General features: G+C 34.0%; 3 protein-coding genes across 4 annotated transcripts; 2 read left to right on the top strand and 1 right to left on the bottom strand.

Annotated features, from left to right (window-relative positions):
• The first annotated feature begins 223 nt into the window (after positions 1-223).
• Positions 224-1511, top strand: Arv1 (ACAT-related protein required for viability 1). The gene is given in 5 exon segments (XM_023165635.2): positions 224-657; positions 715-834; positions 895-957; positions 960-1293; positions 1349-1511. Coding segments are annotated over 5 exon segments (750 nt in total). The 5' UTR covers positions 224-546; the 3' UTR covers positions 1471-1511.
• On the top strand, positions 1478-22205 carry LOC111509783 (protein phosphatase 1 regulatory subunit 36). Of its 2 annotated transcripts, none has more exons than XM_023165605.2 (8): positions 1478-1608; positions 3966-4092; positions 4152-4349; positions 9219-9513; positions 13604-13829; positions 15700-15909; positions 18489-18667; positions 21717-22205. In XM_023165605.2, the coding sequence occupies exons 1-8, from the start codon at positions 1535-1537 to the stop codon at positions 21758-21760; spliced, it is 1353 nt and encodes a 450-aa protein (XP_023021373.1). In that variant the 5' UTR covers positions 1478-1534; the 3' UTR covers positions 21761-22205. The 2 variants fall into 2 exon arrangements, with proteins under 2 accessions (XP_023021373.1, XP_023021381.1); XM_023165613.2 differs by lacking the exon at positions 1478-1608 and adding an exon at positions 3307-3657.
• On the bottom strand, positions 18708-27075 carry ProRS-m (prolyl-tRNA synthetase 2-like protein, mitochondrial). Its single transcript, XM_023165624.2, has 7 exons — positions 26874-27075; positions 26640-26817; positions 23660-23733; positions 23340-23601; positions 22986-23173; positions 20304-20519; positions 18708-19041 (listed from the first exon to the last, which is right to left on the bottom strand). The coding sequence occupies exons 1-7, from the start codon at positions 26979-26981 to the stop codon at positions 18745-18747; spliced, it is 1323 nt and encodes a 440-aa protein (XP_023021392.2). The 5' UTR covers positions 26982-27075; the 3' UTR covers positions 18708-18744.
• Positions 27076-27415: the final 340 nt, after the last annotated feature.

Here is a 27415-nt window from a genome sequence, read left to right as displayed (position 1 = left end):
TAAGCCACATTTTAGGTACTTTTGAAACACATCTTAAGCACTGTATGCTAATCCACATAAGTCATTATTATAAGGCTAGAACGCTGTTGTTTGTTTATTTGGTTTCCTTCAGAACAGAACCTGTTCAACCGTGGAAAATTACAGTTACATGCATACACTGACTTTGGATTAAAGGTGACTTCTATCGGAAATGTTACAACTATGTCAAACGGTAAAACAAAATCCTAGCAGTTGTCTACAATGTTTCAATTACTCAAAAAAATAATACCTTCTCAAAATTACAGTTAAACAAGTCAAAACACAAGAAAACCCATTACAACAATTTACATTTCGCTGCGAGGGTTAGCTGTTTGATGATACCTGCGCCCTTACCGGTAGAAATTTTTCTTGGTTGTCGGTCTGATTACGATTTAAGAGGGGTATTTTGTGACGTTGTGAGGCTATGCCTAGATCAACGATACCGTGACCGTATCCGAGAGACCGAGAACCGAGAATACCTATCGGACCGTATGAAAAGAAATTGTGTCTCGTTTGAATATGTAAATAATGGAAAATGGAGAAATTATCAATAAAAAATATGCATGTATTAATTGTGGAAACTACGTGAAATCTCTTTATAAAAAATATAGTGCAAATGTACTGAAATTAACAGAATGTGTACGTTACTTTTCATGTGGCTTTTTAATCTTTTTAAACTTTCTAGTGTTGTTTTAGGATTACTGTAGAAATGTAGCTGACAAATATGTAGAATATGATACGGTTATTATTATCATAGATTTGATTTTGCTTAGGATCATCGCTTACAGGCACTTTTTATTTAATTTTAAATTTAAGGTACCTAAGTATCATTATCTATATATACATTTTGTTAACCTATTTTTATTAATTTTTCAGAGCTACTGGAAATTATCTCTAGTATTATTAATTATAGAAACCTATTCAAACTGGATAGTTACAAAAAAGGAACATCCAAATTTGAAGTGAATGATACTAAACCATATTTGCAAGAAACCTATATATATCTTGATGACTTTAGATTTTATAAAATGAGTTTGATACTTGCAATAGGAACAGCAAGTTTTATAATTCTTACGTATTTTCTAACCAAGGTTCATACATATTTCTATGCCAGAGAACATATTGGATTCACTTCAGTATTTAAAGCTATTACACTCTCTAGTTGTGGAATGTTTTTACTGCTCCCATCATTAATATGGGATATAAGTGTTCATGAATATCATATGATATTTATATCACTTTATACCACCCTCTCTCAGTTAATAGCTCATAGAGGTTAGTACATAGATCTCCAATCTGAAAATATATTAATTAATGATTTCATTTTCAGCGCTTTGTAGCTGTGAAAAAATGTGGAGTATAATCATAATATTTTCATCATATATTCTTAAGACATATGTAACAGAATACTTTGGATCGTATCAACTACTTTCTATGATTAAAATTATATGACTGATATGACAATGAATTGACATTAAATTGCATATTTCAAACTAATGTTTTCATTTTTGTGAGTATGGCCGAGCGAAGGGGATCCAAAAATGGTATTTGGATATGGGATGAATTCAATAATTGTCTTACACTTGCCAAGTGAGTGTTACTCCAATATTTTTGAATGTTTCGGAATTAGTTGTAAAATATCTGGGTATAGTTTTCAAAAAATGATCTAACATTTTTTTTAAGTATCACTTTGAAAAAATGTTGTGATGTATATATGTGTCTCATAAACAAAAGCTGTACAAATGATTTCAATCCACTTTTCTAGGAGACATAACCTTGGTCAGTGACTGATACTAAACATAATGCTATTTTCTCTGACTGCACTGGAAGTTGCCTAAAAAATGTTTCTTTTTGATTATTAGAGGTCAACACTATTGTATAAGATTTTTAACATAAATATATAGAACCTAAGAATAGAGAATAGAATAAAATACAAAATTATATGAGAGGGCCCAAAAGCTTTTTTTCTATATATAATATAATTGGAACTGAATTTTTCACATTTCCACTCAAATTAATTATTCTGGTTGTTGTTACAACTAACAATCCAGAAAAAAGTAATTCAAATTATTATTATTTTCTATCATGCACCTAGGCATTTTCTCTTTTATGATTTCGGGAGTGTGGGCTTCCTGTCCCCACTGCTAGACATTATTCATTCCGAAAGACTACTGAATAATAGAGATCTTAACTGCAAGTATTCAACAAAGGAATAGAGATAGATAATGTTCTATGTTCTTTACTCTGGGACAATAGCTGCTCACTGCATATTGTCTGATAAGTGCTAAAATTGCATGATCTCATTAATTTTCAGCTTGGACAAGTTGAGACTATCAAGGGTTATCATTCGTATGGGGAACATTCAGCTAGTTAAAGAAATAGCCCAGCCAGATCTATCTTTTTCAACAAAATCGAGCTCATTAAGGCTGCAACCCTTTTTGAAAAACTTTCCAAAAAAAACCTCCCAAAACATTCAAAAGAATTCGAACTTGCTTCTTCTTAGAAAAAGGTGAATCTACGAGATCAACAGGCAATACAAACCCTGTTCGAAGATAAATAATAAACGTGAAAAATAGGGAGAATCATCTTACCCACTTATTATTCATATTGAAAAGTAATTTAGCATTAGGGTCGATGCCAAATATTGGCTCTACAACAGTTTGCCTTCAGGACCCTTGTTTCTTTTTGAGTTTTTCATATATAGATTCCATAGGCGACGCCTTCGTGGGGGGACTCGTCATGCCCACTCCAAATTTATCAACAATAGATAAAAGGGTTAAGAATATAAAAAAATATTTCAAACAGGGTTACCCGAGACGTTTTAGTTGTCATAATGTCGACATTCGCGATATATATTGCATTACCAGATCATTGAACAAATATGTTATTTGGTTGAGCGTACCACTCAATAAAAAACCTCGTAACTGAATACAGAAAGAAGGGAATTCAGTAGTTGTGTTGAATATACGAATAAATGATTACGATTAGAGATATCTTCGAGTTTTTGAAAGGTCAGGAATCAAAGAAATAGAAGACTAATACATTTTCTAAAACAACTAGAAAAACAAGAAATGGAAATGTGATGGAATCGGCCGATACTTGATGAAAATCCATTACGTATTTAACGAACACTTTATTGTGAGATTTTCACTAAACAGTTCAGTAAAGATACGTCTGAAGAAACTATTAAATAGCGAAACACGTGTTGCGTTTTTGTAAAACTGTTTGAAATCTCACAATAAACTGGTTCTTGGATAGGAAATAGAAATAAAATAGAAGTCAAAAGAAGCAATTAAAAAAGCTAGAATAACAAGAAATCAAAAGAAAAGTAAAAATAAAAGAATTGGAAACTGGAAGAGTAAGAAAGGAAAAAATGATCGGGAAACGTTTCTGAAACAAATGAGTTAACAAAAAGAAAGACCAACTTCAGTATACCCACAGGGCTGGCTAACTGATAGTACCTCTTGGGCAGAGTTCACCTGTTTCAAGGATTATAACAACCGACAGTCATCGTAACCATGTACGTTGTGTTTGGGCTCTGGTTTTTAACTAGTTGACCAGTGACTTGGTTTTGAGGAGCCTCTTTCATCTTTGATGTATGGGAATTAGTTCTCTGTCGATCTCATAGATGGCGTATTCGTAAGTAACTTCATAAACAACTTTTGTGATATATTCAAAAAATAACTTAAAAACATCTTGAATTGAAATCAGATTTGTAGGACATACCTGCAAATCAAGTTCATAAATAGGTATTGGTTAAGTCTGCAAATTATCCCAATATCCAATTTCACGTAAACCTGCAGCTTTTTGTAATCAGACGACATGTATATACTCGACCAGTAGTAATTCTACAATTCTTGTAGAAATCAGTGAGCAGCAACTTCATTGTAACCTATTACATTTTTTCAGTTGAATAAAATTAATACAGATTACATTTTCTTTTTTAGCCGAGATCAGAAAGATGTTAACGCTGCACAAAGGCTATTTTCAGGTGGAAGTCCAAAGGCATCTATTAACTCTTCTGGTATAAACAAATATGAAGCCTTCAAAGAGGCCGTTGGGACTCACGTTCAAGTATTTGTGGAAAAAATGAAAAATACCAGTTTAATTTATGTCAATTTTTCAAATTTAAGATCAAGTTTCGTAAACACTACCAACGAAAAGAGAAGGTTACCGAAAAGAATATAGTCATTCTGCAGGACATTAAAGACGTAGCAATATTTTTGTGTAACATCAGCCTTCTGACATTGGAATTCATCAGCTACTTCCATACTAAGGCAATGGATAAATTCTTGCGTTCTTTGATCATTTACTTCCAGTATTACTTCCAGGTAAGCCATTGTAATATAATGGACTTGGCATACTTGATGTATATCAATATCAAAAAACGATTATTTTTGAATAACCCCAACTAAAAACTATATATGCTCACTTTATAAGTATAAAATTCGAACGAAAACTATACTACAAAAAAAAATGTGCCGATTGAAGTAATTTGTAGTCCAGGCAATTGACAACATTTATAAGAGAAACGAATACATTCAAAAATTCATGTCAATGCCAGTGCCAATATCTGTACAAATATTTGCAATGCTTGTTGTTTTTCTTTAATCCATGTTGTTTATGGCGAACACAATTACCATATTTTAATTTATTTTGTATTTATATTCCTGTCCTACCACATATACTAGCTATACCAAAGTAATTGATAAATTTGAAAATAATGGTCTGTCCCTTTGCAAGGGCATCTTTTCTCATCACATATGATTCCTTCAAGCTTATCATCCTCACCAACTCATGTCTTTCAAAGTAATCCTCAACACAAATGTCGGGGATCATGCTAAGTGGTTGGGGATGGTTACAAGAGATGAGAGAGCTTTATCCACCTTTGAATCGTTAAGTGTAACATTAGTATGTTTATAAACAGTCATACGGTGTGTTCACCACGTAGCTGACATAACGTATGGATTTTATTATCGATTCTAGTGGAGTAATATCGAAAATTTACTGCTTATTTCATAGGTGTATGAAAATTCAGCGTTACCCTATAGGAATACATTTGAGAATATAGTTGTTCCTCTAATTCCTAGATGAGAGAGTTGTTCCATGACTGCAACTTGTTCCAGATTGTAACTTGAGCGTGATATTTCCAGATCATTTATATTTTAGTTCTTTTAAAATTCTCTTAGTTCATATCCAAGTTTCTGCTAAAGCTTTGAAGAAAATAACTTGTAATGTTACTTGGATTTTTTCTATATATCATGCTAACTTTTTAGGTAATCGAAATAACATTGAGTGGTGAAACCGTACTATAGGATCTTTCATTTGGCGCTTCCTATCTTTAGATTAAAGAAACAAAACAAATGGTGTGTGTATTAATGTCATTATGTGCGGAATATAACATCGGTCAAATATCCGCCACGGCTTTTCTGGGTAGAGCGGATCCGAAACGTCCAATTTTCCATGACTCTGGCGCATAAATCAGGCTGAATTTGATCGATGGCATGTGTTATGTTGGCTTTGAGTAGCGCTGTGATTTGTGGCTTTTTTTCATACACCTGTAACTTAAGAAAACCACACAAGAAAGTCTAACGGGGTCAAATCGCAAGATCTCGGTGGTCAGTTCACATCACCTCCACGTGAGATGACCATGCCCTCAAATCGCTCGTCAGAATATTTAATGTGACAAGAGATGTGTGGCACATAGCGCCGTCCTGTTGAAACCACATGTCGTTGGTGTCCAAATCATAATAATTCAGGCCAAAAGAAGTTGGTAATTATCGACCTATAGTATAGTGGTGGCCGTTAACTGGCCAAAATCTTCCTCAAAGAAATATGGACCAATGACGTCGCCAGCCCAAAATCCACACCAAACAGTGACTCTTATGGAATGCATTGGATGCTCTTGAATCTCATGTGGATTGGTATCGTCCCAAATTCGACAATTTTGTCTGTTCACGTACTCATTCATTAGGAAATTGGCCTCATCGCTGAAGATGATTTTTCGATGAAAATTAGGATAAGTTTCCAACTGCCTCAGAGCCTATTCAGCGAATACACGTCGTTGTCTATGGTCATTTAACTTTAGTTCCTGGGTCAGTTAAATTTTGTACGGGTGCAGGCTCAAGTCACGACGCAAAATTCGCCAAGTTGTCTGCGAAAGGCCGAGTTCTTTTGAACGACACGAAATCGACTGCCTCGAATTCTCCTGCACACTTTCACAGACAGCGGCGATGTTTTCGATAGATCTTGCGTTTCGTAGACTTACGGTTGTTGGTCCATCGTTTACTGAACCAGTGAATTCAAATTTATTCATCACAATGCGAATAGTTCTTTCGGCAGGACGATTATGGCGACCGTAAAATGGGCGAATCGCGCGGTACGTTGCCTGGACAGAACCCCATTTCGATAAAACAATTTTATTGTTTGCACGTGTTGTTGAATGCTATATTCGTCCATGGTGATTTGGCAAAACAGACTAATGAAAAATAAAACTTTATATGTTTTTTGCCACTTTCATTTATAGTAATGACAACTAATTTGACAGATGTAGCTTCAACAAGAAGGCCGTTATCAATTGTCAAAGTTCGGAAGTCCCTGTTGGAAGACCCTCTATTATCATGGTGTTAACAACCAACAACTCTTATAGGAATAACATCACTCAGTCAGTTTTATTTAAGATATAAATCATGTCAACACTGCTATAACACAAACCATTCATGGACGTTTTTATAACTTTCAATCACGAAGTTGAATTAAACTAATCCGTTTCAAGACGAAGTTCAATTATCCTGTAGATGTAGATATATTCGTTATGGTTCTGATTCGTGTCTCTCGAAATCGCTGAAAATTGTTATCAAAATTAATTATACTTACTACCAAATCAAGAGATCATTCAATATATAATCTACATTCATCTTCAACAAACCCGATATTTTTGCCTCACACAATGAAATAAATTAGCATGGCAGCAACTCTTCTTACAAACTCGCCGTCTATGGGATTGGCAAAAGATTCAAACTGTGTTCATCGTCAAAGAGCCAAATGAGAATTTGTTCTCTGTCTCTCTGCAAACGACAATTAATAATATCAAAGCCACCTATGGCTTGAAAACGGGGTTCTTCACTTCCGGATATGAGGTATTCGCGTGGGTTACTTTTGTTTGGCCAAAGCGGAGCCGATTTAGTATCACTTGAACTTTTCTCGGTGACCTTGTAGAATGCCACTGTAATACAGATTGTTTTGAATTAGACTCGTTCTACTGGTTTAGCCACGCACTTTTAACCAACCATCAGAACTTAACGATTTCTGGATGATTTATACAATATACAATTCTTTCTTCAAACTTTGAGCAGTTGGATTTTTGATGTATAACTGATGCATAAGGTATGAACTGCACGTAGGAAGTCGGTAAGGTTTATGTGATTTCGGTTAGGACCGGCATTGGTATGAACGAGAGCTCTATATAGAGCATTCAATTTGGCTGTATGGATGGTGGAGTGTGGAGCTAACTGAAACATGTATTCATTAGAGGATGTAAAAACAGCTGCTCCGACCCCTTCTAAAGTTTTGAATGCATCCGTAAAAGTTTTTGTATCTATTCAAGAAAGCATTCAAGCTTGTGATAAAAACTTGAGGATAGATGTCCTTTTTCCTATAGTTATTCAAAGATATATCGCATGGAGGTTTTATACCATCCATGGAGCAGGCTCATTGTTATAATTTATCTGTTTTTTATAAGTGTAATTGTTTTGTAATTGGTTTTTCAAAATATTGTTTATAAAGATGTAATATTGTATTGCAATTGTTTTTTTTAATTTACCTGATTTATCAGAATTAATCATTTGTCTAATTAATTTTGTAATTACCTAATGTTAAAAGACATTGTACAATAGTCTATTGTACCAGTCCAACTGATGAAGCTTCCGTTTAGCGAAACACGTCTCAAATAAAATGTTTAGTGTGAAAATTGTATAATTATTATCACGGATAGTGTTATTAATTTTCAGTAGATTAGATTAGATTAATATGGGGCTTTTGTGTGTGCCCTCATCTATGCTAGATTTCCTTGTCTAGGCCCGTCCTTGTAACTACACTCCATAGGCCAGACCTCAAGTTCCCCATATATTGAGAGGGTTGTGGTTTTTCCTCCCCTAATGTTGCAAACCTTATCCTTAACAGACCTTCGCAATAGCATAGTATGTGTACGGAGGTTTCCTCATCCTCTTGGCAAATCCTGCATAGGGCTGTGTCTGCCAGTCCGATGTTGTTCATGTGTTTGTTGAGTCTACAGTGTCCCGTCAATAGCCCGAACAGAACTCTAGTTGATCGCCTATTCAGACTTAGTAATTACTCCGTGAATTTTGGCGATGGCTCTTTAATGAACTCTTTGGCCTGTCTCATACTCGGCAACTTACTCCACCATTTTTTAGATTTTTTTTCCTTCCAGTTGCTGTTACAAGTTTTTCGCAGCGCTTTTGCTGTACAACAAAAGGGTTCTGGGCCAACGGGGGAGCATCTTGCTCCTTCGCGTGCTAGTGAATCAGCCTCTTCGTTGCCCTTGTATCCTGTGTGGCCTTATACCCAGGCTAATGACAGTCTGTTTTGACTACCTAGTTCTTGTAGCTTTTCTAGGCAGTTCCAGACCAGTTTGGAATTGACTTGCATGGAGCTAATTGCTTTTATAGCTGCTTGGCTATCAGAGTATATTGCAATAGTCTTTTCCACAAACTCTTGCCTTAGTAACTCTTCTGCGCAGTGACGTATTGCTGCCGTTTCTGCCTGGAATATCGTCACTTTTTTACCTAAGCTTAGTGAGACTTTTGTCTTTGGTTTAGTTATATAGATTCCTGCTCCTACACCTTCTTCAGTAATTTTCAGTAAGTAACAGGTCAGTGTATTCATAAACAGAGCCAAAAGCAATGTATTTATTATCGAAGACAACCATATAGCTGTTTCGAGAACAATCGCCTTTCTGTCACTCTGAAGCTTTTAGGCTCTGACATCTAGTTGCGTGTTTGCAGTCATTAAACTATTTTTTTTATTAGAGCAATTTTTTGTTTCTATGGACCATCTCCATTTTTAGCTTCTCGATTTTTTTTCTCGAGACTTCCAGTTTTTCATTTAGAATGTTTAGCACACCATCTAATCTCTGGTACATATTAGTTTTCAAAACCATTACATTTTCACTTTGATTTAAGGTTTGGAACAAAATGCAGTTGCGTCGCAAGGAAGCAAATCGCAAACTACGCCAACCTCTGGTGACTGTCCTCGAGGACGTGATCAGAGATGACTTAGCCGATCTTCGTAGCATGGTTGCCAGAGATTACGCTGCAATATTAATGGGAATGGGAGACGCCAAAGAATTTCATCACCTTAATAAGAAGAACAATGTATCGCTTTCTGACAAAGACAGGAGGCATTTTGAAACGATAATTTTGCTGTCAGAGAGAGTTGTTTGGATTGCGTTGAGGCGAAGATATTTGTCACTGATTGGTATGAGGTTACTTTGGATAAAACCACTTTCTGAAATGATAAGAGGTTTTGAATGTGGTGATTTTCGACAAAGTTGAATAAATTGTTGATTTCTACATATGATCATTAGATAGCGCTACTGAAATGCGGAATCAAGATATTCGTAAAATATTTGCATTTATTACCTTAAAATCAGCGATAGCTTTGAAATTGACAATGTAATGTAAATCACGAATTAATTTTTTTTAATTACTCCTTTTTTAAGATTTCAAGAAAGGCCTAACTTGACAAGAATGTATAGAACCATGTATAGTGAAGCACTATAAAAAATTCTGTTTTCAATTGGTATGCAAAATCATACATGATCGTTAAGGTTTGAAAAAAATCTGTGTTCCAGATGGATTTTGCACAATTCGACCAACGCTCAAAAAATACACGGGTGCATTAGTATAAGGAAATGCTCAAAAAAATTCAACTTAACTACGAAATTATACAATATTGTTATATCTGACATAGATTTACTCGTATATACCAACAACTATGTAAAAATCCAATTTGGGTTTATCAAAATAGACCGAGTCTCACAAAAGTTTTTCATAACATAACAAAACTCAGTTTTCTTCATCTCTTGAAGTCACCAACTTAGTTCATTCAAAACAAAATATACTTATCTAGAAAAAATCTAAAATATATCAATTCAAAACTAATATTAGCTCCATTATTTGATGACTATAACTTAAATTACTTTTGCTTCAACAAATCTGCAAAATTCCATAGGTAGTAGAACTTTCATTGGAATACTAGAAAAAATGCGGTAAACAAACGCTACTATTACTTTTTAATACTACAGATTTGTTCGAGTATAAGCTGGTAAACTGTCACTTGGAAAATCACAAACACAAGCTCAATAGTAATGCAAACTTTAGGTTCGAAGTGACTATAGAGAAGAAGGTTTACAAATTTTATATCAACAAATCGAATGCAGTTGACCCTGATAAAATTAGTAACCAGATGTTATTACTTTGGTGTCCTTATATATGATTCCATTCCATTTTATTACAGATATCTTCGAAATTTGTATTGAAAATACCGTATATCCTATTACTTGAAAAAATCTCACCTTGTTCCTTTGGCACAAAAAATAATAATTCGTAAAACTTCGACTTGTGTTACCTCAGTATCTTGCGCACAATAGCCATTTTTTTTAGGAAATTCTAAATGAACCAATGCATCAATTTCTTTATCAGCATTCTATGGAACTACTTAAGGTTGTGTATATTAATTCCAATGCATATTACTTGAGCAAAATAAATCAAATTCTCTTGTGACATTTCATGGATGTTTGTTTGAAGGTGGTTGACAATGTTTCGTGGTGTATTTAATCAGTTCGGACTTCCATTGTCTATATAATATAAATTGATTTGATAACCCTGAAAAAAAAATAAAAAAAATTAACCGAAAATAACAGTTTTATTAAACATGAAACTGAAATTACAAAGAAATAACATACAACAACAACCAAACAAATAAAAAATTGAAATATTAATAAAAGCTGAAAAAAATTAAAAAATTAAAAATAGTATTAACAAAAAATGGAAAAATAATAAAAATTAAAAGATTTCAAACCAAGTTATGTCACAACGTTTCGATTGTTAGTATCCACAATCGTCTTCGGGTGATAACTGGACTTATTCCTCCGAGATCTGACTATTTATAGGTCATTCGAGCGCTTTCACCTATCCCTTCTTTCCGCTTCATTGGTTTTGGCGGGAGATGACCGTTTGGCGTGAGTTGGTCGTTTTTCGCTTGATAAAAGGTTTCCATATGTTACGTATCTCTACGCTAGCTTGACTAAATGCGTTGTTGGACAACATATACGCGGCTTCTTTGAATTTGCGCCTAAACCAGTGTGGATGATTTCAGCTTGAGCCCACTTGATGTGTTGGTGAGTCCAAACATGCTCTGCTATTTCGGATTTGCTGGTTTCTCCTCGCTGTGTGTGTTTCTTGTGCTCAGCAATGCGAACTTTTAATGGCCTATTAATTTCACCGATGTATGATTCTCCACACTCGCAGGGTATCCGGTACACCTCTACACCAACGTTCCTGTCGAAGAAGCACTTCAAATCATACAGAAGAAGCTATCCGAAGATGGGGACCTGAAAGATAGAACGAACTTACCGATACAAGTAATCATGGAATTATTAGGATGCTGTGTACGAAACTGCTACTTCCAACTGAAGGACGAATTCTTTACGCAAGATGAGGGACTGTCAATGGGATCGCCACTTTCACCTGTTACAGCCAATTTATATATAGAGTGGTTTGAAACTTTGGCCATTGAAGAAGCCCACAAGAAGCCCCGAGGCTGGTTGAGATACGTAGACGACACCTTCATAATATGGAACCATGGGAATGCAGAACTAGACACTTTCCTGAAGCACATCAACAAGGTCAGGCCTTCCATCACTTTCACAATGGAGAAGGAAATCCACAACGAATTGCCTTTCTTAGACGTATTGGTGAAGAGGACCGACACTAAATGGGAAAAATCTGTATATCGAAAACCCATTCACACAGGACAGTATCTGAACCAGAAATCCAACCACCATCAATCGACTAAGAGAGGAATCATCAAGACTCTACTAGACCGTGCTTTTTGGCTCTGTATTACAAAGGAAGGTCTCGAAAAGGAACTAGGTATCATCAAAAATAACCTTCAACGGAATGGTTACTCCAAAGTGATGGTAGAACAGGCCTTAGCTTGAAGACAGCAAGAATTCCACAAGGAAGAGAAGCCGACACAACCAGTACTTGTACTTCCCTACATCAGAGGACACTATCCGTAGCAGCCTCACGAAAACCAGGCCATCAAACGCGGACTGCGATTCCAAAAATTGCATTTACGGTGAAACTAAGAGGCCATTGAAAGTTCGCATTGCTGAGCACAAGAAACACATACAGCGAGGAGGAACCAGCAAATCCGGAATAGCAGAGCATGTTTGGACTCATCAACACAACATCAAGTGGGCTCAAGCTGAAATCATCCACAAAGAGGAACACTGGTTTACGAAAATTCAAAGAAGCCGGCATATGTTGTCCAACAACGCATTTAGTAAAGCTAGCGTAAAGAGACATATGGAAACCTCTAATCAAGCGAAAAACGATCAATTCCCGCCAAACGGTCATCTTCCGCCAAAACCAATAAAGTGGAAAGAGGGAACGGGGAAAGGTGAAAGCACTCGAATGACCTATAAATAGTCAGATCTCGGAGGAATAAGTCCAGTTATCACCCGAAGACGATTGTGGATACTAACAATCGAAACGTTGTGACATAACTTGGTTTGAAATCCTTTAATTTTTATTATTTTTTCATTTCCTGTTAATATTTTTAATTTTTCGATTTTTTCAGCTTTTATTAATATTTCAATTTTTTCTTTGTTTGATTGTTGTTGTGTTATTTCTTTGTAATTTCAGTTTTTTGTTTAATAAAATTGTTATTTTTAGTTATTTTTTTTTTCAGGGTTATCAAATCAATTTATATTATATTAGACAATGGAAGTCCGAACTGATGAAATACATTTCATGGAGTCTAACAAAGTTCATTTCTAGGTCTCCTATTATTTGTTATTTATCCGTCTCAATTTCCAAATGTCTGCGTCATACAAATTACAAAGCTATTGCGCGTTACTTAGATTTGGATGAAATTCTACAAAATTGGTTTGTCATTAGCTTTGAAAGCTTCATAAAGTCACCTCCCACATGGTGTCCAAAGGATATGATGAAATGACCGGGGCGAAGTACTGGAGAGGGCAAGTATGACCCTGTAATTTTTTTATACAGGTGATATTGACTTCGCCGGTTACGAATGTTGAAGAAATTAACATTCATTCGGTTTTGTGCAAACCAAACAAGTGAACAACTTAAGAAAGAAATGAAGGCTAGCGAATAGTAAATAGGGCATGACAAGAAGTATTTTTATATTCCTAAACGAAATGAAATAATCAAAGATATCTTATTTATGTTATATTCAAGAATGAACCTTCTGTTTTCATCTACACTTTGATATTGCTTCAAGGAGTCTCAAAATATTTCCGTTTGCTTTTTCTTAGAAAAAGAGATGAACAGACTATTCCGAACTGACACTTTCAATCCTATTGAGCATGATGACTTGAAAACTGCAGTATACAAGGCGAATCCTGAAGAACAACGAATACTAAAAGGAAAAACTTGTATCAGTGAACGAAAGCTTCTTCAGCGGTCGCCTGCGATTCAAGAAATTATTTTAGAAAATCACGACTACAAAATGCTCGCCATTGGCGTTACAGACGTGGGAAAGTAAGACATTTTTGCTTCGTTTATACATGAAAATATGTATTTAATAATATTAATATCGTTTATTATGCATAAAAGGAAAAGGGTTAGCCGGAGGCTATCTTCCACCCCTCCCATAAATTATATAGTGTGTGCAAGAAAATAATGATAAAATAAAAATACGTATTTACTGTCAAAACAAAGAGAAGAGAGAAAACAAAGAAAAAACTAATACAATCATATAGGTGCTAATAACTATTAACATTTTCAGCATTATATTGGTCAATTTAACGATTTCATTACAATACAGTAGGCAGCTATGATTTTATTTCTTTCTTGAATTGATGAATATTATGATGTAAAAAGTGTGAAATTTTATTCAGATACCAAGGGGCAATATAAGAAAAACATCCTTCAAATTTGGAAGTACGGTGCCTAGGTATGTTGAATGAGTTAATTCTCAAATTGAGCATATGTATGTCAGAATGCCTACTTTATAAACTATATGAATAACTAGGAGTTTTAGTTTGGAGCAACTTGAACAAAAAAATGATAAATATTGGACTCTTTACCTCACATTCAGCTCCTTCGTTTTTAACAAAAATGGTGTGACATGTTCAGCTTGTTGTATTGCAGTAAAAAATTGTAATATACTGAACAACAATAGACGATATGGGGGTAAATAAAAGTTTCAACTAGCCTAAGTTTCATTTCTTCAGATAACTGATACTTGATTTCATACAGCTATTTGGGTTTGAAGAATGATACTTTGAAAATGTTTTTCACATGCTCATGGAAAGACAAAGAGACCCAGTCAATGTATGCGTCATCGACAGTGAGCCTAAAGTTTATTTGAGTTTCAACTTTCTGTCCTTGAGATACTATGCATAAAGCCAAAGTTTTATTTGGATTGATTTTGAGTCCATGATGCTCCGAGTATAGGAATGTTTTATGAGTTTATATTGGCTACATAACTTCCTGTATCAGTGTTATGGATGAACAAATATAACTGTATATCATACATGTAACTGACAATGCGATAAGAATATGGGGTATTCAAAAAAAACAGAGTAAACACCAAGGGCCCTAATATGCTTCCCTGCGGTACACCTGAGATGGTTTCTTTTGGGGATGACCATGAGTAATCATCCAGTTTGGCCCTCTGTGATTGGCCTGTGGGTTAGCTGGTCATCCGTTTAAGAGAAATGTCATCGAATCCTATGAACTTAGGCTTGCCGATGAGCAAACTGAAATTAACTAAATCAAAAGCTTTACTTTGATCAAGCAGCACCAAAATGTTGACTTCTGATTCATCTCTGGTTCTCGCAAGATCGTTGATTACTTTCAAGCAGGCCTTGTTTTTGTGGAACCCAGACTGCTCATACGGGAGTATTCGAGTTTCTTCCAGAAAAGCTCTTACTTGACGGGAAACATTTTTCTCGAATATTTTAGAGAATGAGGGCAGAATGCTGATAGGGCGCAGGTCACTGAAAGTGGTAGGTGCCTTCTTTTTCAGAATTGGAAATATATTAGCAACCTTCCATTTATTATCTGGAAAAATACCCTGTCTGAAGGACTCGTTGAAAATATGTTTAACTTCATCAATACAGTGTGGTATCACTAGAGAAATCATCTTGATATTTATATTATCAATACCTAAAGCATTAGATTTTATTTCTTTGATAGCAGTCAAAATATCATCATTACATATATCGGTAAGGGAAAAGTTCAAAGGAGCGTTCAATTTATTACTATATGAAAGAATGTCATTGTATGTATATAGATTGTAGCACTAAACTTTTGGATTATCGTTGGTACAGTTATTTAGAATTATTTCTGTCATACCTTTCAAATAAGTACGCGACGACGATCGACATTTTATGAATTTTTTAAGCTTGGATGAAAGGCAACAGTTTTTGGAAGCAGCATACGCTGCTCCTGAGGAACTACTGGAAAATTTGCAAATCGGAATTGGAATATTAGGAAAACCTCGTAAATTTTTTGATCCTTTTCTGAAACCAATGGAAATATCTACAACCAAGAAACGGGGCTCAGTCATGAAACCCATTCCTGAGTTTGTCATACCTCCTAGAAGTGCAATTCGGTAAGTACTTTTTTTTACTACTTGGGAGTCATCTGACTTATCCATTTTTTATAAATCTCTGGATAACCCTGCAGCCTCCTGTTTTATTGACTTTTTATGTCTATCTTTTCATAGCACCCATTTCATGAATATTTTTTCCTATACTATTATATACACATCCTTTATTGGATGTTCGTAATATTCTCTGGACATAATTTGGGATGTTCATAAATTGAATGGAACTAGCCCATACTTGATGAAAAATCATATCAAAACATACCAATATTGTTTTTATTCTCATTGTAAAAGGTTTACAAAACCGTGACACGTGTTTTTCATGTTTCACATGACGAACTACCTCTGTTCCATTGCCTGCAGCTGAGCTCTCTAATATACAGCCCTATTTGGTGACCTCTTAATGGAGAAGGTTCAGAGAGTAGGCCCAACATTATGTTATAACTCCAAAAATCAGTTATCATTATCATTTGATTTCTGTCAAGTTTTGATATAAGGGACACTTTGGCCCTGCTTGGGCCATTGTCGTATATACGGTGGAGCGTCGATAAAGCCAGTAGTTGAATAGAACTGGCCGATACTTGATGAAAATCCATATCAAAAAACTAATCAATACAGTTTATTGTATGATTTTCACTATAAAGGTTTTACAAAAACTGCGACACGTGTTTCGCTATACAATAGCTTCTTCAAGCATAACTAGCCAGTAGTACCAAACAGCACTGCTGTCTTTTTACATCTGTCCTGACTGACGCATGTGGGTCTCTTTCGTAATGGACCTTCCTTCCCTAGCTACTCATGTGACTTTTTAAAGAGCATGAAATAATCAAAAATCCGACCTACATATGAGATGGACAACTATCCTCCCTGTAACATCGGATGAAGAGCAAGAGCTTTCAAATTCTCTAACTCTTGTTCCGTTTACAAACCTAGGATGTTAGGTTATGCAACCACGAAACGATTCATTGCCTCCTTAAGAAAAGGATATCTTATGAATCTGCTTTGCACTAAATTCTTGAGCAGCAGAAGCAGATTCTGCATAAAAAAGGAATAAAAACTCCCGCTGAGCACGTCAGCAAACGCTTATGCTCAAATGAAGATTCATCCAAGCTAGAGACAAAAAAGCCCTACATAGCTGAATCTACTGTATCGTCAGACTCACAGATGTTCTCATATGAAAAGGTTGCTACAGTTATTAAGGAGGGAACATCAGACAACCTCAATATCAGAATCTCTTCAAAATGTCAGTATGCCAAAAAAAGTCATCTATGGCTGAATCTAATGTATATAGAAAACTTTCTGCTGTGGTCATTAAGCAGGAAATCTTGCATCTTGAATACTCAACAACCTCAATATCATCTCTTCAGTATGCCAGTAGAGTATATTCCAGAAGATGGTCAAAAGGTACGATTCCAGATCTGCACATTCTGGTTTGGGTGGATCGCGAGAATGTCTCCTAACTAGTGCGTGCAGTTAGCACCCTGCAGCCAGGGTGCTTGGTACAGTTCCACACTTCCCAGCAGACTCATCAAATGAAGTACATAATCAGCTTCATTGAGAATTTCAAGTTTAATAGGTGTGAGTCACAATAAATCCTTGTGGAAGGGTTGAATAGACCCATTTACTTTGGATCTACCTACCAGACACAGCTGCTGCCTTGGTTAGATCTGTTCTGCGCTGACGGGAAATAATACTTTGAATCTAGTTATAGGTGATCACACAATTGATTTTAACAAAGTTCTGCTACAGGACTATCAAGAAGTATCTGCGTCAATTTCCTCTGTTAGGATATAATCTAATCTGTCATAGTATTAGTCAGGAAAGTAATTGTTTTTAAGAGACATTCGTCAGATCCTAATGTGTCGAGAGATGTGAATCATTTGAATTTCAACTGGTAATATTGATTTTCCCAGTACTTTTACATCTTTCCTGGGAGTATTTCTATAACAAAATTTATTTTCAATATTAAACAGACACGACATACCTGACTTTTACAGAAGAAAAACTTTCCAGACCCTGATTGACTTGAAACTGATGTCACAGATGACTATAAGAATGCACATGTATAATACTAAGGTGTACAGTGTGTACAGTATAGCATACTTCAAAACACATTTCTCCAGAGGTCACTATTATCATTTGTTTGTAAATGCTTTAAATAGCCCACCAAATACAGTTTTGTATAAAATTATAGATGTCAAATAAGAATTCACAGATTCCGATCAAAGAGTGTAAACATTCAAGCCCAGAGGAGATAAGTGTATCAAAACTATTTTCCGGGTTTTCTGGACGTGGTCTGCAGGTTTTATATGCATGACGTTTCATCTACAACCTAGCACATACACAATAAATGTGGCGAGCACTGGGTTTATTGCCTCATCACCTTTGAAGTCAACCGCAGTCATAGACATGTCTACCATAAAATTACAGACCATGGCTAATGAACCCTGAAACTAGCATTGATACATTCAGCATCTATTAAATAGAAAAATTTTGTTTTGAGACTGTAAGTCATACAATTGTTATTGTTGCATATTACATCTGCCACTGTGAACTACATGATATTTATTATATTAAATTTTTAGTGATCAAGAATTACCTGAAACTCTCCCTCGGAAACCTTGTAGATATAGTGAAACCAAATCATCAAAAGAAGCAAGAAAAAATCAATGCAAAATTTGGAGACAATATGTTAAATCAGAAGGCCAAGTTCCAACTACCACTCTCGAACTTCTATCTATGACCCCTTCATTCATGACATTACGTACGTCCATTGCACCTGTTTATAGCAAATACAACTGAAATAATCGGACAACAATATATTGTTTACAAAATAAATACTTAAAATACAGTGTTTTGTTTGATATAATCTATGAGTTCTTCTTCACTTAAAATCAACTGCCTATTCATTGCTGTATCATTCAGTTCGTAAAAGGATGGAGTTTCTGTGGTTTTTTTATTGATAATAACAATATGATGGTAACCTGTACGTTTTGCATCTAAAAATCTTCGTCCTATAGTTAGTGAAGTTCGATCGTCCAGAAGGACATTGCCTCTCAAACTAGGTATTACCTCCTCTAGTTTTGTGTACAGAGTTTCTGCAACGTTCTTTGTCTGTGGTTCTTCCTTACTTCCTTTCTGAAAATGAAAACGCAATATTTCAACTAGCAATAGCTAACAAATTATTTTTCTTATAATTCAATAATTTATGAGGCCACATGTGGATATTTTTTCTTGGCAAGAAATGACAGTTTCTATTTATTCTTTTTTCTAAATATTTTCCAAATACCACTATTTTATAAAATAGAAATTCAAATAAACAACCGGAAACCATGTATAATGTCAGGCAGACTGATGTAGGCAGTTTCAAATCATAAACTATAAATCTTAGTTAAATAAAAAGCCAGGAAGAGTTAAATTACTGATTTTTCAAATGGAATATTCATGCACATTTCATAAGTTTTCATTCATAACAGTTGGCCAACTTCATCTCTTAAAACTTGTTCATTCTACATATGCATTTTTATGAAGAAAGACTCACAGTTAATTTGAAATTTGTAAAAGATTAGATAAATTTCACTTAAGATGACAGTTTCAAATGAATGCTGCTTTATTCCTTACGGCATGAAACTTCTGACTCATCTGAAAATGGGAAACTTAACCTACCTTTATGTAGTATTGTGAAGATTGGATGTCTAGGTGCTTTCATGGAATTAATAGAAAATGCCAGCCAGGGCGGATTTGTGATAATATATAAAAAAATCGAAGGTTTAATTGAAACTTTCCAAAATTGGGAATTTTCAAGAAATTGGAAAATATTTTATTTGAAATTGGTCCCAGGTATTCCAAGCATTCCACTCTTTCCTAAAACACATCTAGAAGCTGGATCTGGTCAAGACGTAGACAGTGTCTGAGTAATTTATCGTAGGGTTCAAGCTTGATAAGTGGCATTTGGAATCAATGGCTTAAAACGAATCTATTAAAAACACTTTTCCAAAGCCTGAACAAAAGTACTGTTTCTCGGCGTGCTTCACTAACCACGTTAGCATCATCAGTAGATGACTAAGACAGTCCACATTTTGTGTAAAATGAATGTTCTGTAAAATTTACTGCAGAAGATACAGTATTTGACATCAATTTTAGGAAAGTTTGAAGTCAAAATGAAATTTAGAGGTCATATCAGTTGTCTGGTTTACATGAAAATTATACATGTATGATTGGCCACGCCAGTGTATATGTATCTTATATTGTACATTATTTATTTAATTTATTGGTTAAGGAGTAATTTCAAATGAAGGAGTCCATCAATAAGTACACCACTTATTTTTTGACCTTGGAATATAAACTAAAGTATCTTTTTACGAATTAGACTTGGTGTAAAGTTGTTTTATTTAATTTACCTTGGGTGGCAATATTATAACATTATAAGGAGCTAAAGCATCTGGCCATTTCATTTCCGTCTCCGAAGATAACACTTCAACTGCAGCTGCCAAAATTCTACTCAAGCCTAATCCATAACTTCCCATCTGAAGTACTTCAGATTTACAATTTGTGGAAGAACACACAGCTCCAAGAGGCTTTGAATACTTGTCACCAAGAAAAAAGGTATGGCCCACCTGAAAAAATATTTCACATATGTCTTCAAGAATTTCTCCAAAGAGAATATGAATTAAGCACATATTTCTAACAAAAAAAAAAAAAAGTCGAAATAAAATATAGAAATATCCTTTCTCCCAACTACCTACACCATAGGATCTGGTAAAAGCCTGCCCGACAACAACTACTTCCCCGGTTAATACCACGCTGGATATTGAATTATAATCGACAGATATAACACGGATCTTTTCTGCACTGAGGAGAGGTAATAGCCCGAAACCGGTCTGTAGCTGATCTACTTGAATATTTTCAGCACAGTCTTGCTGCTGAATGAACGAGAAACATTTATGAGACTAACCTAGGTGAGGTATCTTGCATAAATGCCTGTCAGATTTATTTCAATGGAATAAGAAATAATTTGTATGTAAATAATCAAACAAAAACGTTTTTTTAAAGGAATTCTTAGTATAACAGTCTACCTGAAAATGTGAAGTCTACCAGTCTCATTCTGTTCAAAAGGAACCATTTAAGAGACCATTAAGGTGATACCAAATTAGAATGTATTTTTTTGTATATTCAATGATTGTAGGTTGTCTTTGTTAACAAGTATTAGTATTTTCTTATTATTGTGTTTATATGTATATTAATGTTAACATTATTATCATTGTTGTATATTAAGATGTACCCCTTTTTGATTATAGCATTTCATTTCAATATCCAGCGTGGTATTAGCCGGGGAAGTAGTTGTTTTCCAGCAGGCATTTACCAGATTCTATGGTGTAGTTACTTTGGGAGAGATGAATGTTTCGATATTTTATTTCAAAATATGTGTTTTCTTATACGTACGTATCTTCCCTCAATACAGTCTTCAGAGACATATTTCTAAATAAAAATGCCGAAATTATCTCTACGGATTATATGTATGTTTAGGTAGCACGGGCTAGGTAGTTTTATACAAAATATTTCCAAAAAGTCATAACTGAAAGGGATTTTTACGTTATCCTGTGAAGAAACTATTATACCTTCTGAAATATTGTATGTTTTTATGAATACCACACTCAATGTAGTTCAAAAATCTGCATTTCAGATGATATCGCAAAATTGTCCCTTTCTTACACCTGCTGTCACAGGTTCGAGAAAGCACAAGACACCTGAGAGAAAAGAATAAATATCATTGTCCCATAATTCTCAACTCTAATGTATCAAAACTTTTTTAGGTACGAGAAGCATTAATGAAACAAGAAAATTTTCGAAAACTTGAAAAAGGCCAACAGAACACAGATGAAATTTCCATAGACATTATTATGCATACGTTTATTATGATAAATGAATGATGTTCCACAAGACACCTATTTAGATCCTTCATAGTTTATCACTTTTTAAAGAGATATATAAGAATTAAACGAAATGAACTTTGGTGAAATAATTAGCCATAGTTAAAGGCATACTTATAACATCAATCCAACAGAAGCTTTTTTGTCACATCCCAGAACCATGTTGGAGTTATCAAGACCCACGTTTTTCATGAAATGCGTGTTGAGCAGTGCTAAAGTTCTGGTGTGCAGTAGAAGTGTCTTTTGATGGATTATGAATAGTGATGAGTCTGAAGTTTTTTATTTGTATCAAATATTATTATTTTATATTTTTATCACATTTACCAAATATTTGTATGTTTTATATTTTTACAATAAAATTTGTAATCTTCATTAGCCTCCATTGAACCCCTTGAACACCTGGATAGCAATAAGAATTATGGACTTCTGGCAGAATTTTCCACGATTGACTCACTCCAAGGCGTTTATTCATTCTTCGAAGCTTGATACCAAACAGTTGTTGGACTACGATGTCTACGATGTCTAACAGGCCTTCTCACAGGTCACTATCATCTGAATCATCATTTGCAGAGACTTAGACTGTCGAAAAACAGTGTGTGTCGCCTCTGTTTGGAAAATGATGAAACAACAGAGCACATACTTTGTGCCCGTCCCGCTGGGGACCGAATAAGGTTTTCAGAGTTTGGCAGAGCCCTGATCTTACCATCTGACCTGAAAGACCACACACCATACAAACTAATCGGCTTTGTTAAGAAGCCACAATAAACACTTTTGACCTAACCTAACCTCGCCTCCATAGATTAATAATTGAAATAATATTTTGAATGCAGATTTTTTTTTAAACAAATACAGGTATATTATCATCCCTAATGGAAACAATTTTATAATGTCAGAAAAGATCAAATTTCACTACAGGTTCAAAAATCAAATGAGCACCTACTCAGAGATTAGTTATTGTATAATTTTATTATATTCCTTACATTTCCGTTTTATTTGTATTCAAAGAATGTCAGGAGGAAGCAAATTTTCATGATTGATTGCCTTACTTCAAGATTATTTAACGAAAGTAGTATCCCAAAATCCTTTCGAGTTGAAGGCAATATTTTACCTCTAATGACAAATAATTTCACAGTTCATTTTAAATGTACTCACCTCTATGCCTGTTTGCAAATTTATATTAGATCCTTCCCCACAATTTGGACAGTTGTGTTCACCACAAAGTTCTATGTTTGCAGAATAGTTACAGTTTCTGCAACACAAGATTCTGTCTTCGCCTATGGATGCTTTGAATTGGTATTCATGAGACATGGTACCACCCATGGTACCAGAACTACCCAAAACTATAACACAAATAACAGAAATTAAAATACAGCATGTGAAATTATTTCAATACTAGTTTTTTGTAGTTGAATAAATTAACTATAGCAAAATAACGGAGTCAGTTTCACACAGAATTTCAATAAAGAAAATATTATTTACACATTTTTACACAGAAAATTAGTTTACCTTTAACATATTCTATTCCAATTCTATCGAAAACTCTATTGTAGCTTTCACAAACTTCTTCATATGTTTTCTTGGCACTCTCAACATCAACATCGAAAGTGTACATATCTTTCATAACAAACTCCCTTCCTCTCATCAGGCCAAATCTTGGTTTCATTTCATCACGAAATTTACTGGAAATCTGGTACAGTCTAAGAGGAAAATATTTGTATGAAATAGGAGATACAGATGACAATAAATCAGTAGCAGCTTCTTCATGAGTCTGAAATTAAAAAAGGTAAACAAATGGCAGATTATATGACACCAACATATTTACCTACAGGACTTAGGATATAGTTTTGATGGTGTCGATCTTTCACCTGAAAAAGTTCTGCAACTGGCTCATTCAAACGACCTGAAAAAAATCATTCACTATAATAATAAAATAATTACCTGTTACAGTATAATACTTTAGTCGTGAAAAAAAAGGACAGTCAAGCACAAATAAACAGTTATTGAAATGATAGATATGTTTTGAAATTAGCCAATTAACAGCCAAATTTAAACTGTGTAGTGAAAATCTCACAATGAAGTGTTACTTGAATATGTTGAGAGTAAATAAATACATAGTCCTGACAGCGCAAATGAAGAAACAAAGAATGTGAAACAATCCTATTCAATGTTAACTATCTTCATATCAGCTATGATTATTTCAAGAGTGATCTTGCAGGCTACTGAAAGGGGAGTTAGGAACCCTCAAAACTGGGCATATGGCACACCAAAAAGCAGTTGAAATTCCTATTTTGTGTTTACTTGGCATTATGATTTCAAATGAAATATGTTTCATTACCCAAGATTTGAACATCTTACTGGCAAAGTCAGTAACGTAAAATGTGTATATGAGATTTGTTTGTATAAATTCAAAAAATATACATTTATCCAACTCAATGACCCCAACTGAATCTATCAATGTGAGTAAGCAATTTGAAAACGTTATTTATTTCCGAATTGTATGTATATTAGGATGAATTTCCTAAAATAAAAAGATTATTTCGTTTATTCATAATACGATTCTAGGTTATTTTACAGAGAAAACATGCTGACAGGATTACAGAAAAAGTTCTTCTTGAACTTGAGTTATATTCCTAGACCTATCAAAAGTCCTTAATGGCATATAACACAAATTGCTGTTAGAAAATTTAGATATTTTCAACATAAATAATAGGTATAAGAGATGTATCATCTGTCAGTAGGTGTTCCACAAGATGACCTCATCAGTTCTTGCTTTTATTTCACATAAATAATCTAGCAAAAGGTGTCTTATTCCGAAACTTCGTAGGGCGCCATTAAGGATGATAGTGTTCCATATAAGTGAAATTTTATAACTTTCGTATATTATATTATTGTGTAACGTTCTTATGATTTCAATTTAATTCCGTTCTTGTGATTCCAATTCAAACAACACTTTATTCTGAGATTTTCTCTGGAAAGTCTACAAAACCCCAACATGTGTTTTTCTATACAATAGCAGTAGTGAGTTGAAATGGGATCATCATATAAATGAACTAGCAAAAAAAGTTCATGAGAAATCTATTTTTACTAAGAAACTTCTCCAGACAAGTTTCAAAAGCAACTCTTCAAACGGCATATTTTTCCTTGTATGAATCCATTATTTCTTATGGTATTGTCGCCTGGGGACATGTAACAGATTGTGATAGAATATTCGGACACCAAAGGAAAGCAATTAGAATATTAGACAATATCGACTACAGAGATGAATGTCGAAATTCATTCATTACATTAAAAATACTAACCTTTCCTTCTCTATATATCATGGAAAATTTAATATATATAAAAAATAATCTATCTCAATATGAAAGTTTTGAAAATGTACATGACTACAACACTAGGCATAAAAATGATTTGAGTACAAACTACTGCCGCTTAAAAAGATGTCAAAATGGACCAAATTTTTGGACTGTGAAATTTTACAATAAATTACCACAAAAAATAAGATTTCTACCTATTAACATTTTCAAAATCAGGATAAAATATTTTTTAATGAAAAATGCCTTCTTCAGCACCGAAGAATATAAGTTCCTTTACCATATAGGCATTTGTCGTTGTTTTAAAATACCCTATTTTAAATTTTACTGCTTTGTTTTTAAATGTGCTCGTCGACATAACTCAGATGTACTTATAAGATATAAATATTTTTTATAAAAAAAAAAAACTTTCTATGAGTTGTAAGCATTTATTGTTTATGTAAATAATAATAGATGCCTGACATATACTAATTGTATGTATTGACTTTTGCTTTTTAGAAAACAGATCAATTAAATTAAATTATTTATCAACTATCTTTAGAAGGTAATCACAAATTATTATTTTATTTACGGTTCTCATTTCGTGGTACCATCACTGTTAATTGCTTTTATTTTTGTATGTTTGCGTACATTATGGAGTGGTGCTTGTTGGTTGAGTTAGAGTAGCTTTGAGCTAGACTTCGCCAAGGAGTACCAAAATCTCCTGTAACCTATTTTCATTTTCAAATATATCTTTGTATTGTTTTTTTTTGTATTATCAATAAAGCCGATTTATTATTATTATTATTATTTAATACTGATAAATGTATAAAACACCAATAAATTATCTATTTATCTAAAATTATCTATCTAGGCTATGTTGATAACCCACAAGCCACCTAGAAGCATCAAGGCTCAGCTCAGCTTCGTAACTAAAGAACCTGCGCTTAGGCTGCTTTCCTCAAACTCCTAGTGGTCCTAACCATAATATTGATAAATTGTATATTAACATATTCCAAATAAAATTGAATTGAATTGTATATCCTTCCATTACTATCATGGTTTGATTCAATCTTTTCGTACAATATAAGGAAGAAAAGTATCAAAATATTAGTCCCAATTGCTGCAGAACATCACGATGGGTTTTCCATACAAGTTATGCTTGAAGAAGCTATTGTATAGCGAAACACCTGTCGCGGTTTTTGTAAAACCCTTATAGTGAAAATCATAACATAAACTCTATTGATTAGTTTGTTAATATGGATTTTCATCAAGTATCGGCCAGTTCTATTCAATTTCCAGGAAGAGTTGATAAATGTAGAACTAACTTTCTTTAATATGTTCATATCTTGATATAAGAATGTGTATATTGGGTCTTCAGTATGTTTAGTTTCTGAGTTTTTTTTTTAACAGGTGACTGTGTAACTATTTGCACCATTTGCTTTATGGCACCATTTGCTTTATGGCACAATTATGTGTAACAAATGTAATTAAAGCATGTAAGCAAAATATTTACCGCTATTTTTCCACAGCTTATCATTAGTGAGTCCTGGAAAGAGGACTTTCTGACCACATATCTTGAACATTTCATCATCTACGATTTTGATGAGTTTATTCAAAGATTTCAAACCCAGAGGTAAAAAATGAAAACATCCTGGGCTAGCTTGTTGAATAAAACCTAAGTCTAGCATCAGCTACAAAAAAGATATAAAATAAAAAGATTTGAATCAGTATAGAAATATATTCTCACTCTTTGGCTCTTAGAAGTTACATCTTGCCTAGTCAGATTAGACTTCTTAGAAATTATTGTAATAGGTTGGAATATTTTTGATAAACAATGTCTTCCGCCGATAGACATCGAAAAGTAAATTAAACTAGTTTTTAGTAAAAAGTAGAAATCAAAAATATTTTATTTTTACTTTATTATTATTATTATCACACCTAAAAAATAAAATAAATGTCACTTGTCTTTTAATTGTCATTTCATTAAGAATATGTTCCAAAAATAATCACGTCCTAACCGCCATTAAACAGATTTTTGACAGTGTTTACCTAAAAAATATATTATTGTTGATTACTTTTGAAACGAAACGGTTGTGTGTTGTGAAAAGTGTGTCATTGAGAATAGTCAAAAGTTGAAATATTTTCTAATTGGAAATTGGAAATGATACACTGTGATTATGCATTACCCAACCATTTATTTTCATAGTATATAAAATGAATAGCGAAGTTGGTCGCTTCTTTTCAAAAGTTACATTCAAGTTCCGATGAATCGCACAGAAGTGAAAATTA

Source organism: Leptinotarsa decemlineata, unplaced genomic scaffold (genome assembly GCF_025532065.1).
Source record: "Leptinotarsa decemlineata unplaced genomic scaffold, Ldec_3_MD MMD2_tig00000199_RagTag_RagTag, whole genome shotgun sequence".
NCBI lineage: Eukaryota > Metazoa > Arthropoda > Insecta > Coleoptera > Chrysomelidae > Leptinotarsa > Leptinotarsa decemlineata.
This window is presented reverse-complemented; position numbering and strand designations above follow the sequence as displayed.